At 42.5% G+C, this 16,425-nt stretch overlaps 1 protein-coding gene across 1 annotated transcript; it reads left to right on the top strand.

Annotated features, from left to right (window-relative positions):
• Window positions 1-2,401: 2,401 nt before the first annotated feature.
• On the top strand, window positions 2,402-4,212 carry id3 (inhibitor of DNA binding 3). Its single transcript, XM_063224113.1, has 3 exons — window positions 2,402-2,886; window positions 3,114-3,192; window positions 3,559-4,212. The coding sequence occupies exons 1-2, from the start codon at window positions 2,584-2,586 to the stop codon at window positions 3,165-3,167; spliced, it is 357 nt and encodes a 118-aa protein (XP_063080183.1). The 5' UTR covers window positions 2,402-2,583; the 3' UTR covers window positions 3,168-3,192; window positions 3,559-4,212.
• The last annotated feature ends 12,213 nt before the right edge of the window (window positions 4,213-16,425 follow it).

Below are 16,425 nucleotides of genomic sequence, written 5' to 3'. Positions count from 1 at the left end.
AGAGAGTGAAAGAGGGGGCGAGGGGACAGCCCGTGAGCATTTGCGGGAGGAGGTGGAAGGCTCTGCTAATTATGCATGGCGATTGTTGATGGCTTGATTGTCCGCGTACAGCTGCACAGAGCAGAGAGCACCGTCCGGGCTGGGGCCGGGGCCGGCTGTGTGGAGGAGGAGAGGAGCGGAGCAGGCGAGGGCGGGGATGCGGAGCGGAGCACCAGACTCGCTGACGCCAGTCTCGAAATTCTCCCATCCATTGAAAGAGAGACTCGATTGTGTCGGCGCGCTCGGGCTCTTTCCGTGCTGGCTGGCTGCGCACAGCACTGCACAGCACAGCACCTGATCCGAGCTCAGCGCAGCCGCAGCCGCTGCCCTACTCACTACGGTGTCACGCGGATAACAGGCTGTGGAATCCGCAAATAAACAATCAGAAGTGATATGAGAACAAACTGGCCAAACCGAGCCTCACCACTGGCGATTGTTTTTGTAAGGGGGCGTGAATCATTACTACACTTCAGGGTCTGTGGTGATAAACTGAAGCACCCAAGTGGTCTAGGAGGCCTAAGCCAATTAAGGTTTTTGTCTAGACCAGAACACGAATGGGCTGTAATTGACTTTAAAACACTTTTGCACTGTTTTATTAGGCCTACCATTAATTTGGACAACACTGTGCGTAATTTGCATACAGTTATATCGTTCTCTTAAATCACTGATTCCAAGGGAATGTGAAAGCTCAATAATAAGATCTACAAAAAACCGACTTAGGCCTATATAAATATTTCAACAACTATGACTGTCTCACAGTACGCTATTCCAGCCACATTAATATCGCATAGGATACAAATGGATTTTAAACAAAGCCCCAAACAAGTGTGCAACCATGAGAAACTCATTATGGGTATTGGGCTTATAATACATAACATAATAATTTAACCTTCACCCTAATTCTTCCAACATAGCCTATGGCAAAAAAACAATATTTTTCCTAACCATCTTCTTCAACACAGATAAATTAAAAAGATGTGTAGGCTATGGGCAGGAAGTGAAAGCAAAGCAGGCAGCACACTGAGTACAACCACAGGCCAGCAGCAGTGCCATTCATTTTCTAGCGTTCATCAGTGAGTCACAGATTAATCTTGGCCCTCGCCATTAGCTGCTGTGGAGTATACGTGAGGGAGTTCAGGAAAACTTGCGTCTTCCTCTGAACTAGATTGTCCTGTTCCCTAAAAAGAATCCAGGTGTTCGCCGATAAATCTAGCTGGCAGTCTTGGTCATTTTGCAAGAACAGGAGGCGGGCCATAGCAGCCTGACAGACCGGCGTGGTGGCCAATGAGCGTGCGCGCTGGTCAAAGCGGGCTGTCTACCAGTGGGCCGTCCTGGAGAGGGTGAATGGATGACGTCGGGCCACTGGCGCCAGTCTGTCTGGGACTGGCGCGTTAGATCAACACAGCTGGAGAGGAATAGGACATACAGCTGGCTAAAGGGTGCATTCCTTCACAAAAACAGGATTGTGAGAAAGGGAAAATAAGACCAAATAGGAACAGAGGGGACGCGCTTTGATGTAAACTAAAAATGAGAGAGGTAAAAATGGATAAGCTTTGGGAAATCTGAGCCCTTAATGAAATTTCGAGCCATCCACCAACTTAGATGAAAAATAATAGTTCAAATGAAGAATCACGTTTTGGTTCCTTGGAGAAGCAACTATCTCAGTTGATAACGCACATATCTCTACCCCAGATAGCCTATAAGAACTTTGCCATTAATATCACCCTCTTTGATGTTCTTTGGTGGTCCACAACTGCATGGGTGAAAGCGAGGATGGTAAGCAGTAATTAGACTGACAAATAGGCAAAGACAGATGTTTCACCTAGAACAGCACAACAGTCCAATATCTAGGCTCTAAACGCGTTAATATGGGACGCACATGTGCGCCATTTGCAGAGGCAATTGTACTCAGTGAACTGTGAAAGATTCAGTCCCTAATTCATTAGTGGTTATTTATTGTGGATATAACCCATGTAATAATACAGCCTAGGCTAGACTAATACAAGATATGCTTTACATTGCTGAACTGGATTTCGATTCAAGTTGCATTTCACAGTATGGCCTACAACACAACACCAAACAATTGCCCCATATAGCGTGGACACTATAAAGTTTTTGAGGATTAAAAAAAAAACCTCATCCTTAAGTTACAACCACACACCAAGATAGACCCCAAGACAGACTTCCTCATTCCACTTGTTATCTCCCAGTTGACAGATCGAAACGCCAATGAACACCCCAATATTTGCATATCTCGCAGGCAAACGGTTTCGTATTGGTGCGTCGGAGCATGAGGGTTTGTTTGTGTGCCTGTGGGCGGGACTCCGGTGACAGCTCCCCTATATAGACAAGCGTTCTGCGCCCACGAGAAATCACTTCAACTCGCGCTGTGTTCCTTCCGCAAGATACAAGCCGTGATACAGGGACCCAGGAGATAAGACATCTCCTCTGTTTTTGGACTTATTCACTTGTCGCAGACGTCGAACTCCCCCCTGTTTCGTTTATTTCCAACCACCACAACTGGGTCAGAAATTGTGTGGAGAGATGAAGGCCATTAGTCCAATCAGGTCTGTGAGGAGCTGTTACGAAGCCGTGTGCTGCATCTCGGAGCAGAGTCTCACCATCTCGAGGAGTAAGACGCCGACGGAGGAACCCGTGGGTGCCCTGTGCGACATGAATGACTGCTACTCCAAGCTGAAGGAGCTGGTGCCGAGCATACCCCAGAACAAGTCCGTCAGCCAGGTGGAGATTTTGCAGCACGTCATCGACTACATCTTCGACCTGCAGATCGCTCTCCAGGATGAGAGTTCGCCCACAGATGCGCCGGACATGGTCCTGTCACTGAAGGTAAATTGAGTTACTCAAATAACCATCATCTGTCATGTAGAATTGCCTCTAATTGTATGCTTACGGGCCAATAGATTCGTGCGTTATGCCGTGCGCTATGCCGTGCGCTATTCTCTCACCACTACACAGGCTACAACATTTAAATGTGTTCATTTCAGACATGGTGTAATAAAACTGTGTGATTTGTAAAATATACTAATGGTAAATCTTTATTCTTTCATTCACAGTCGTCAGATATCGCCTGCAAATTTTCCAAAGAAGATGGGGGAGTGTGCCACTAGAGGAGGATCCCCTGGCATTCAAAACGTAAGGCTCTATCCATTTCATGCTAGCCTGTTACAAATAACGACCCTTGTGTATTTTTTAGTGGAAATGTGCGCTAAACAGCTTTGGTTATCTGCCCAATTAAATAAGACTGTGCTACATCCCCACGTCTTTCAGTGTCGCCAATTAAGTAGCATTAAGCAGCTCGTATGAGCTGGGATTTCGCTCTTGGCCCGAGGTTAATGAACGTTCTTATGCTGGCGCCAGCCTGTCTGCGAGCCTCCAGTGCGCTCGTGGGGAATGTGCAGAAGTGTGTCTGTCTGTGTGTGTGTGTGTGTGTGTGCGCTCGTGCGCGCGCACCCCCCCTCGCGCACCCGAACTCATGGAACCGTTGTTATCCTTCTGCAGGTGTGTGACTGAGCTGTGCCTCTTTCGTTTGGCCTCGAGGACCACATGAGAGAGGGAGGAGGGGAGGAGAGGAGAGAGACTGTAGGAAAACTGACGCCTGGTGGAAGTTTTTATCCCTGTCGTCACCTCACTTCTCGGCTCACTCGAACTGGACCGACCCCCGAAGACACCAAAGCGCAGCAGAAGCAGCATTTTACAGGGGGCGAGAGGGCGTTTTGACGGATTCTAGCCCTTCAGCAATCAAACGGGAGCATGGCATCTCGTATCATCCAAACATTCCAATCAAAATATTGCAGGACTATGCTGGCTTGCTTTCTACTTTTGAAACAAATCTAAAAGAAAAAAAACGCCTTTTGTCTCCATGAACTTCGTTGCATATGGAGATAGCATAGGCCTATGGTCCTTAATGTGTGTACATATTGTTTATTGCGTGTGAATGGATGAGGGTGGAAAGGTTTCTGGGTTTGGGGAGGGGAGGGAGGGTTTGAGGAGGGTGGAATGATTCAAACTCAACATTACAGAGTTATTTGTATGTGTTTGTAGGGATGGTTCTTTCTACAGACTGTCAAAATCGCTGAGTTTTATAAACTTTTTATAAAAGTGTGCTTTGTTACATGTTTTTTTTACACAACGAAAAATAAAACATAAAACAGAGCTGCAATGTACCATTTTGTGTTTTTGTCATTTGCATATTATAGCCCCAAAAGACAGGTAGGCCCAATGTGTCATCATGTCTGCACTGGCTTTTCCCTCCCAGCAGGATGCCAGCGTCTCTTAACTCATTTCTGCCTACCTACACAGTAACAGAATGCAGTCTGACCTTTGCGACAATCCCCCATCAGATTCATTGACTTGGCTCTTTACAATGCCCTCCTACCTGCCGTTTTACAGTCAGGACCAGGGACATTTGATTAGAATAGACATATATGTGAAGATAATTGATGTCATGCTTAGTCAAAAATAGTTGTAGTTGTAGACATAGTCAAAGCTGTAGCCTCTTCATGCAGATGGGCATGTTGATAGGCCCTATTCACTCTTTGCCAAAAATATAACTGCATCATAACATTTCTATAACATAAAGTGACTGATTAAGAATGGGCCGTTACAGAGGCTCTTCACAAGGATGTTGTCTAACTGGACTTCTTTACAGAAAATGAGGACTCCAGGCCCTTCTATTAGACTTTATGATTTACCTCTTAACCCCTTAAGACGCGGCTTTATACATTTGTTGTTACCAGTATGGTAATGACCAAGTCGTGGTGCATTACTAAAGGGCCTGTGTTGTGTCATAGTATTGTAGTGCTATGGTAGGTACATTTCAATGACTATTACAGCGAGCCACTGGAGGTACGGCGCGCATTAAGGGGGTACCTTAACCTGGTCTACTCCTGAACCAGCTTTGTAGTAGGCCTGTAGGACCCAGAACTTGATGTTCACCCCTCATCACATCAGGGTGATCTGGGGGTTCTCAGAGTGTCCCTGGTGGCCATAGAGTATAGCCATATGATGTATTGACTATCACACTGGTCTCCTTTCTTTCTTTCATCCTAGCGGCCCAACTGAAGACAGTATGAAAACAGTATTGTAGCAGTTTAGTAAGTTAATGAAAGTGATGAAAGGAAATTAAGGAAGTTCGATAGTAGGTCCACATGTGTTGAGAAAGCAGGGGAACAGCTGGAGTGCCTTACAGTAGATACTGTGTGAGTGTGAGTGACGATGCTATATGCCAGATCATGATGATGAACCACTTCCAGTCAGCTGTGCACTGCAACTCTGTCCGGGAAGCACTACAGCACTACAGCAGGTGTTACGTTGGGTTGGGTTTGGTTTCTTTGATCTTAAACAGCATATTTCCACAAGCTATTTCAACATTATGGATTGTTGGTGGTGGTTTCCATTGATACATTTCAAAGAAGAAACGAAAACTATTAGGAAAGTGAATCTAAAAATGATTAGGCCTTGCCTAAATGTGGAGGCATGGAAGTGTCACTGTGTACGTAAGGGGTACAACTATTGGAGAAGTGTCAGGGGAAGCACACTTTTGTGGATGGAATGTGTACCGTAACTGTTAATGTTAAATCATGTGCTGTACATTCTAAGGTTGCGTAAGTTATTTTTTAAATTATTTGCCATAATGGTTACAAGAAATTAAAATTAGCATTTTTTTCATCTAAGGGTATAATATTGTCCCACATATATAGCCTGTCTTCATTTATCTGTGTGTCTGACAGTTAGTGTAGTGCAAATAGTGTATATCCATGGACCTAGGCCTGAAATATATTAATCACTTTAGGCTACTGAAGGCCTACTGGTCAAGACACACAGTTGGTTTAATATTAAACAAATACATAGACTTCAAATGTAATGGGGAAAGTAAATAGTCATCTATGTGGCTCTAGTCATTTTGTGGCCTTCTGAGTAGGCTGGTCTGTAGTAGGCCAGTTCACAATGTCATCAGTAGATTCATAGCACACTCTTGTGGTCTACCAAGTGAACAGCGTGATGAAGCACTATCAAGATACCATGGTGACAAATTTAGCAGGTTTCTTAGGCATAGACTTCTTCTGACAAATGTAGATATTTATTTTAGACAAACATCCATACCTTCTATACATATTATTTTATTTTTTGAGTAAATTACTGCTGAAATGCAAACTATTAGAAATATCTTTCGTACAAGGTATTGTATTTGTTTAACAGTAGCACACATTGAATGGGTTCATACGCCATCTAGTAGTTAGGTTGAGAATTGCAGCAAAGAACATGATAGAGGTCAAGCCAGCCAGTTATCACCTTACAACATCTAGCATGTCTAGGCAAATATGTCCAAAATTATGTGAGCATCTCTGTCAATGTTACTCTATGTGGATGTTAATGTTGCTAAAGAAACAAGTCCCAATGAGGACCGCAAAAAAACTTCCTCTCACCAACCATGGTTGTTAGGCCTGTCTTCCCATAGTTACAGTATGTTATATGGAATGAAATGGAGCCTTCAAATATTAGGGTGTCCGCCCTGGGACTCTCTGCTACTGAGCAGAATCTCAGACAGACAGACAGACAGACAGACAGACAGACAGACAGACAGACAGACAGACAGACAGACAGACAGACAGACAGACAGACAGACAGACAGGCAGGCAGGCAGACAGATACATAGATACATAGATAACCTTCATTGTTTGACCACAGGAAGAACAGTGTTCCTGAATAAAGGGAAAAAAATGGATGTGTTGATCCACCAACCAACCGAACCAACCATAGCCTTTATTGTCCCCAAGGGGAAATTCACTCACAATCACAGTCACAGCCAACATAGCATAAAGACATGAAGACATCAAACACCATTGAACATTGACATAGGCCTACTAAACAAAATACATGTACACTCAGATATTTTCAGACCAACCAAGGCACACCATTGATGCTATTCACACACTATGTACACATTCCAAACAGACATGGGGACACCAGTGCAATCACATTCAGTTCTGAAGAAATTCTGACATTACTTCCCTTATTTGGCATTCATGTTTTCCAGTTACTGTGATCATCTGAGCTGAAATCACAAGCAAAATGCCAGGGGAATCGGCAAGGGGAACTCTGATTGGCCTCTGTTGCATTTACACTTGGAGACACAAGAGGGAGCCCTGTGGAAGCAAGCCACTCAAAGCCAGTCAAAGCTGCGTAGGCAAGTACTTCATAACGTTATATGTCTGTAAGTGTGACAATAACCCTAAGCCAGGGGTGGGGAACCTTTTTCATTCGACGGGCCACTTCAAATTCCTCTGAGGGCCGTAAACGTCCTCCAAGGGCCGTATTATGACCACAAACAGGATTTCCCCCTGCACTTTAGGCCTATATTGAAGGCAGATACCTTTAAATCAGGTCCCACCTTCTCAAGGTCTGTTGAATATTGCAAACATAATTTCATGTGAAGCTGCATAACATTAAGATTATATCGGGGGCCGCATAAAATGGCCTCAAGGGCCATAAATGGCCCTCGAGACATAGGTTCCCCACCCCTGCTCTATACATTACATTACATTACATTACATTACATTACATTTAGTAAACACTTTTGTCCACAGTGACCTACAAAAGCGGGCATGTTAGCAACATAAAATGTGTAGAAAAAAACTATAGAGTCCTACTGCCATAAATATAATGGTAGTGTATGAGAGTAAGCACTGTATCAGGGGAGCATATTTCTGTAATACACTTCAGTGATTAGCTTACGTTCTTCCAATTCTTGCAGTAGGCGTAGGTCTATTTGCTAGTTGCTTTGGTGACAATATTATTAAAATACACAGACGTCCATTTGAAAAGCTGACCCAGATTTGGATCAGCATTCCCAGAATTCCCTGTTGTAATCTCAGTAGAAACAAAGATGCTTTGGCAAAAATAACAACAAAGAAAGATGATGATTTTATTTTGTATTTATTTGATCATTGGATTATTTAATAAAGTTTTTGGATTTTGTGGGGTCTGGGTGACAACAGGCCCCAAAAGCTTGCAGGCCCTGAAAGGTCACAAGCCCAGTTGGGACTGCACCAGCAGACCCTGTTTTGTTACGCACCTGATAGACACACATGGCAACAATCACCTGTTTACCAGATTACAATGCATGATCATACAGTATACAAATGCATAACACACATTTGCAAAGCAGATATTAAGTCTGTACCCTCATAATTCACCCCCCATTCCATCAGTGGAACGCTGTGATATTGGCTGAGAAAACTTTACTGCCATAGTAGGCCTACTATTTCTACGACATTACACTGAGCCTGTTTACATTACCACAACAATCGGGTTATTGGAATAAACAGGTTATTGGAGTAAACTGTTTATTGTCATTTACATGCAGTCTTTGGGTTACATGTGTTCCACTCTAGTGTGTCACACGAAGCTAAAATTCAAGGCATTTGATTGGCTACTTTTCATGCTAGAATGTCAATAACCTGATAATAGCCCGATTATGCTGGATACATGTCTTGAGAAATCCGTTTATTAGCCAAAACCTACCTGTCCAAATCGGATTTCTCATAAACCGATAACTGCAATAAACCAATTAGTATTAATAGTTTATTCAGTTTACATGGGCACTTGAATAAACCGGTTACTCCAAAAACCTGATAAACGCTTTATTGATGTCAATATACAAACCCCAACTCCGATGAAGTTGGGACGTTTGGTAAACAGTGAATAAAATCAAAATGCTATCATTTTCAAAACACTCAATCTATTCATTAGATGGAGAATAGCGAAAAGACAACATATTAAGTGTTAAAACCGAGAAAAAATATTGTTTTGGGGGACATATGTACTCATTTCTAATTTGATAAATCCAACACGTCTCAAAAGAGTTGGGACGGGGACAATAAATGGCAGCAAATATCGAGGAAGACTAGAAACAAAACAAAAGACAACACTTAACAGTTAAATACATTAACCGATGAGATGATTTTATATAAAAAAAACCATGTTAATTCCTATCTTGGACATGAATTCACCAGCTTAAATGGTGGGTGTATTCCTTGTCATGTTTCGCAATGTTTTCCTTTCTGTAGTGCTTACAGTGTGACAGGTCTTGACCAAAAGCCCACCATTTTATCACCTGCTGGTCCTTATGATGGAGCCAAACTGTTAAAACATAGTAGAGAATGCAATTTGACCTTACTATGTAGCAGTAATCGAAGATCTCCCTTCAAAATATAATGCATGAGTGGCTTTTAATGCTGTTTAAAACCCATTTATACCATTCAGCACTGTATTTAACTCTACAGATGAGTGAGAACATCTTAACCAATGCACTACTGCACCCGCATGCCATCATGGAGGCTGACTTTTGAAGTTAGCACTAACACAAGTTGGATGGTCCATTTTCACTGTAGCACAGGATGTGCAATGCTCTATTATTGTCAAAAAGAATGGACTTCTACAACTTCTGCTGACTTCTGTAAGCAAAGGACAGTTTCCCATGTCTTCTGGGTTTATTTCAAGTGAGCTCAGGTGCTCACTTGAATGTTACACCCTTGTATCATTTGCACGCATTTAGCATTCTTAATATGGTCAATTTTCAATAGCTCTAGCACTCCCGGAATTAGAGTGAGACTACAGCCAATATATATTTCATGGCGTAATGAACCTATACAATGATTTTAGTAAGAAAAATATGTCTTATATACACTCAATCGTGGTAAATCAAAGGGAATTCAAAAATGTATGTAATAACTATGGTAATTATTCCCTTTGCATCTTTAATTCTGAGTGACTCAGCCTCTCTGTGATGATCTTATACCTGGACACCTATATTGTCCGTCAGTACAATTCATTTTGAAATGTTCTTCTTTGTTGTTTGATCTTATTTGGATGTTTACTAAATTTCACTGATCCCCGTCCCAACTTATTTGAGACGTGTTAGATTTATCAAATTAGAAATGAGTACATATGTCCCCCAAAACAATATTTTTTCTCGGTTTTAACACTTAATATGTTGTCTTTTCACTATTCTCCATCTAATGAATAGATTGAATGTTTTGAAAATGATAGCATTTTGATTTCATTCACTGTTTACCAAACGTCCCAACTTCATCGGAGTTGGGGTTTGTAAATGGGCTCACAGAGCCTTACTGTACATTATGACTTGGTCATTGCCATTCTGTTACGTAACAGCAGATTTATAACAAGTGCCATGTTGTAAGAGTTTAGTAGTTTCACATGTGCACATCAGACCATTCATCATCCTTCTGGGTAATGTTACAGAGGATCCTATTTACTTCCTGGTATTATGGTCTGTCATTGAGCCCTGATCTGAAATCAAACACAACAAACGCTGGAACACATTAGAGAAGTGGGCTATAGGACCCACTGAATGGTCCTATTGGATGCCAGACACACACACACGCACGCACGCACGCACGCACGCACGCACGCACGGACGCACACACACACACACAAGCCCGCCGACATACGGGGGCAAATGGGTATGTTGTCCCGAGCCCAGATAGGGGGCCCAGAATTGGGTCCCCATTACATTGTATGTATTTGGGCCCTTTCAGATGACTTTGTCCTGGGCCCAGCTAAACCTTTCAGCAGCCCTGCACAGACAGACACACACACACACACACACACACACACACACACACACACGCGCGCGCACACACACACACGCACACACACACACGCACACACGCACAAGTGCTCACAAGGGCATGACTGAAGGTGGAGGCAGATACAGACAGAGCAGGGTACAAAATGGAAAGTTGGAGAGGCTTGTCTCTTTCAAATCCTTGGCTAGAATCCTTGCTGTGATTTACAGGTCTTGCACACTGCAACACTGCTTCAGATTTATTTAACAGATGTGAAGCTACACACACACACACACACACACACACACACACACACACACACACACACACACACACACACACACACACACACACACACACACACACACACACACACACACACACACACACACACACACACACACACACACACACACACACACACACACACAGGTTTGTTGGTGTGATTGTTTTGGACCAAGGCCACTGGCCGAGGGGCAATACCTGGCAAGGCCTTGCATTGGTCCATCAATTTACCCACAACAGCCCTCTGTAAGTCACTTGCCCCCCTGCCTTTAATTGGTGCAACAGCCTATCCTTGTCATGCCCAGATGAAGACCAGGGGTGCATCCCAATATGTGACCTTGCCTCCTCCACTTGCCTCCTCCACTTGCTTCTCGTCATGATGACATCACTGACAACAGCATTGTATTTCAATATCTTGCAAAAGCTCAATTGAAAAGTCTTTTTCTCATTTGCAATTGGGATGGTGAATGAAAAACAGTCCCTCAAAAGTTGTTGTGGCGAGGCGGACAGCTGGGAAACTTTATCGTTTTCTCCACGGAGGAGGGGCCAGGAGCCGGGACGAGGAGACAAGCACAAGTGGAGGAGTCAAGGTCACATATTGGGATGAAGACCTGATGTGGTTGAAACCGGTCTGCATTTTAAGGCTATGCCCCAGTTTAATAGATGTTTGATGTTCATTATGTTCTATCAAATCTTCAATTTTCTTTTGTTTCAGACATGTAAAAGTTTTTATCTTTTACCTGACATGTTTCGACGGTGAAACTTCTGTCTTCATCAGAGGGTAACATGGATGTTGAAGTGTGACATGTCAGGTAAAAGATAAAAATAAACTTGAAAACAAAAGAAACTTGAAGATTTGATATCTCCCAGTTTTTAATAAAGGGTTTTTTAACTTAAACCCTTTGCACAGAGCCTATGTTATACCCTTACTGTCACCAAAATTGTAATGGCTATGTCTTAATCTGTACACCTCCCCTTGAATTAAATGACTGAGTATTACCTTTCTCCTGTACTTTCAATTGTTCTCTGAGTGTGGTAGTGCAAATTTTATCTCCATGCTAGCAATTAACATTGAAGCATAAGACACCTGCAAAAAAGGGTGCTGAATGCCTGTGCCCTTTTTAAGAAAAGCTGCCCTCAGCCTATAAAAACCTAAATATCTCATCTTCTGAAACACATAAAAATATGCACTAAGTTGCATTTAAACGCTAAGGCCCTCATCTTTCATTGGAATGTGTTCATTCATCTCAAACAAACAGAGATTTTCAATAAAGTTGTCTCAAATCTCATGAGCCTGAATGTTGCGTAACGCAGCTCCAGGCGCCAGGGCCAATGTTGCGCAATGCAACATCAGGCATCAATGGGTTAACATTGAGTCCTATGAGACCAGCTTGCGGCTAACTGGTATCATAGGACTCAATGTTAACCTCTAGCTTAGAGGTAAAATTTGGTTGAAAATACAGGAGAAAGGTAAAACTCAATCATTTAACTCAAGGGGAGGTGCAAAATAAGCTTATTTCAAAAAAATGAGACAGTATCACTTTAAGGCTCTCAATAATGTCATAGCAATGTTGTTATGATGTAGTTGAGTTTTTTCAGCAAATATTGAATAGTCCTGCCAGTGACCCCATCTGCACAAAGACTGAGGCTACAGAACTTTACAACTCCTTGTTTCATATGCAAGAGTTGCCTGAAGTAGGCCCAGTGGCCTCAAAGTCTACTACGAAGGGACATAAGTCTATTGGCTTCAAGAACACCAGCATACTGGAGTTCACTGGCTCATCCTTGGAGAGTGCTCAGCAGTTTTCCCTCTAAATAGCCAAGGGTTCACAAACTTTTTTGGGCCGCAGAGCCCTAAAGGACCGGAATGTTTTCGAAACACCTCCATTTACAGCATATGGTCCAGGGTAGGGCCAGATTAATGCACAGGCTAGATATGGCTGCAGCCTAGGGGCCCCCACCTGTCAGAGGGCCCCCGATTGGCCAAAACAAGTAAAAAATTGCAGAATTGTGACGAGATGCATTACTGAAAAATTAATCTGTGATGTTGAGTACAGATTTAAATCTTGTTTGAATTCGTCTCCACCGCTTGCAGACACGTTATCCTTAATTCCTAGCTTGTAATTAGGACACTGTGTAACTTTGTCATGACATTTGACATCCAGGGGGCCCACTGCAACCTGTAGCCTAGGGGCCCGGCCCATCTCAATCCGGCCCTGGGTTTTGACATAACTGGTCTACATTATCTCGTTGTTTGTCAGTGTTATGAATAACTGAATAAAAAGCATATTGTTCTTGCATTGCTGTATCTAAATATCACAGATCAGCTTCACCCTGCTCTTCCATAGCATTTTCATTGTACCCGACTTCACTGACCCCCTTGACAATGATGTATGCCACAGACCCCACTTTAAGAACAGGCCTACACCTACACTCTATAAAACAATGGGTCTCAACCGTTTTTGAACAAACACCCCCTTGACCTCATCATGAGCCCACCAACGCACCATTGACCTTATCATAAACCTGCCAATGCCTCTGTTAAGAAACACTACTGTAGAATAGTCTCATGTCCTTATATGTCCCATGCACAGCCAGATTTATCATTCATGTTTAATTTGCCACCTAAGCCTCAAACATGGACACATGTAAATCACAATGCAGAGGTAATTTGATTTTATTGTGGATAGTGTCATGGTAAGATCCTTCCCCTGATATATACCTGCCCCTCATCCAAATTTAAACATTTTGGAACCATTATGAAACAAGATTTGTCATCCAAGGTTACATGACAAGTTTGTAAAAGATTTGTCATGATGACTCATATATCCAAGGTGTATGACAAGTGTTTGGCAGTGAGAGGAAATGCATCTGTCAAAAGGCATAATGTAGCCTAAATAGCAACGGTGAAATGTAAACCTCAAATTTGATATATATCACTGATCAGTGATCAGCATGTCTATGTTGCTAGTGGTAGCCTCTGTAGGCTTCCACTCATCATTTAGTCCTCCACGCCACTACCAGTGTTGGGAGTAATGCATTACAAAAGTAATGAATTACTGTAATGCATTACTTGTGTCTGTAACACAATAATGTAAGGCATTACAGGGCAAAAAAGCTGAAACACCTTCTGGACGGGAGTTGAGGGCCGAAAGGGCTTAAACACCATCTGGATGGGAGGTGAAAAGGTCATGGCACATCAGCTTGATTTACACTGTAAATCGCCAGATGTATTTACTGTTCTTTTGGCGAGAGTAACTTACATAATGCCAAGTGTAAAGCCTTCCATTTTAAATGTAGTAATGATGTAATGTGATGGATTACTTCAAAAAAGACAGTAACTTGTAATCAGTAATGCATTACAATTTTTGAATAACATGCCCTACACCAGTGGTGTCAAAAGTAAAAAGGAAAGGTAAAAGACAGGAAAGTGTAAGTACAACACTAGCACATGATATTACATAGCTGTTACACCATTTACGCCATTGTACCTAATGAGATAGATACACTGTGCTATACTGAAAAACACTAAAAACCTAACAAGGACCCACCACAAACTTAATCCAACCAGTGCAGAATTAACTGATCGTAAGACAAGTACACAGGTCTATTGGTTATTCAGATAAATTACTTGTGTTGGAATTAAACTTTCTTTCTTTGTGTGTGTGTGTGTGTGTGTGTGTGTGTGTGTGTGTGTGTGTGTGTGTGTGTGTGTGTGTGTGTGTGTGTGTGTGTGTGTGTGTGTGTTTTAACTTCTACTTTTGACACCTCTGCCCAACACTGCACGTTATCTAGGCCTACCTCATCGGACTCACCCTCGCAGGATGCCTTCCATCCTAGCTGGTAGTAATTTGGTAATGTGCATATATTACAACCAATTGTCAACAATTGAGTAAAATCAAAAGTTCACCCAACCTGCCTGAGAATTATGTTCAGAATTAGCCTCTTTGTGCAGATTGGGTCGCTGATGGGCCTATTGACTGTTTGTACATTACGACATTGCTATGACATTACTGAGACCCTTGAGTAAAATATTAAGACATAGCCATTACAAGTCACAGAAAGGTTATAACAAAAGCTATGGTGAGAGGGGTTAATGAAGGTCCTACCATCTGTACAATATAAGTACAACGGTATGGTAACATCAGATTGGCTTATTGCTGGCTTATTGCAGTTATGGTAGGCCAAGATTATAACATCACTACCAGTTGCTTTGTCATGTTACAGCGGTATTGTTGTGACTTTCCATGGTCTACTTCAAGTTGTGGTAGACAGTTTTCTTGTTGCTTCAAAACACTAGCTCTTGTTATGTATAAGGGGTGAAAGGATATGTGTGTGTGTGTGTGTGTGTGTGTGTGTGTGTGTGTGTGTGTGTGTGTGTGTGTGTGTGTGTGTGTGTGGTCACATTCTATTTACACATTCTATTGCCCTACATTGGGGCAGAGCTCTCTGATATGTTGTGCCTCTGTGCTTAGTGCTAGTGTTCCCTTCACAATGCCTGCTGCATTCTTACAATTAACGGCCCATTATCAGAATTACCCCTGATGTTTCTCAAGTGTGCACTTATGGCTGGAGGGGGTGCTAGCGTGGGTAAAATTCAGCATTGGGATGGCTTTGAAGACTGTGGTTGGGGGTAAGGGATAGGGCATTTCACTAGATGATTTTATATGAGGCCTTATTTCAGAGGTGGGCAAACTCAGGCCCGGGGGCCACATGCGGTCCGCCGAGCCGTATCATGTGGCCTGCAGAGCCTTCACAAGAAAGAAAACTTTTAAATCCAAATTCATACTCGACATTCTTAAAATGGCTACCTACATCAGGGCTCTTGCAAATGTAACGCTATCTAAATACGTTTCATTATAATTTGCAGGAATGGAAAAGCTGTCAGCGTACTAAGTTATGTCAGCGGACACTAATTCTTATTATTGACACAGGCAAGGTGCCTGCGATATATGGCTCTTCGGTCAATATTCTACACCCAATGTGGCCCTTGGGCCAAAATAATTGCCCACCCCTGCCTAATTTCATCGCCACTCCCGTTCTGGGTTTGCTAACCTCTCCACCGCACCATACAGCTCCATATCAACACTATGGACATAAAACCTTCCACTGCCGTCAACTTTTGTTGAGTCTCTGAATATCTTTGTTTATTAGGCCTACGTGTTTTGTTTTTATGTTATATGGTATGTAAAGCGTCTTTGGGTGTCTAGAAAAGCGCAATACAAAACCTATGTATTATTATTATTTTATCATGGCCTACGCAAAGCCCCACACTGATTTTGAAAACATCACTTCCACTTGCACTGTCTAACAGCTACGCTTTAGCTTCTTGCTGTCTCCATGATTTTATAGGTTTTGGAAGGTTTAAAACTTCATGCAACAATGTAAAGTTCTATAAAACAGTCTGTGTTCCATGGAGCCCAACATTCCTTAGAACTTTTTTTGGGAATGTCCAAACATTTTGGTCACACAAGATAGCTTACTGCATAAT

This window comes from Engraulis encrasicolus, chromosome 19 (assembly GCF_034702125.1).
Source record: "Engraulis encrasicolus isolate BLACKSEA-1 chromosome 19, IST_EnEncr_1.0, whole genome shotgun sequence".
Taxonomy (NCBI): domain Eukaryota; kingdom Metazoa; phylum Chordata; class Actinopteri; order Clupeiformes; family Engraulidae; genus Engraulis; species Engraulis encrasicolus.
Note: the sequence above shows the minus strand (reverse complement) of the source record. Positions and strands in the feature narration are given on the sequence as shown.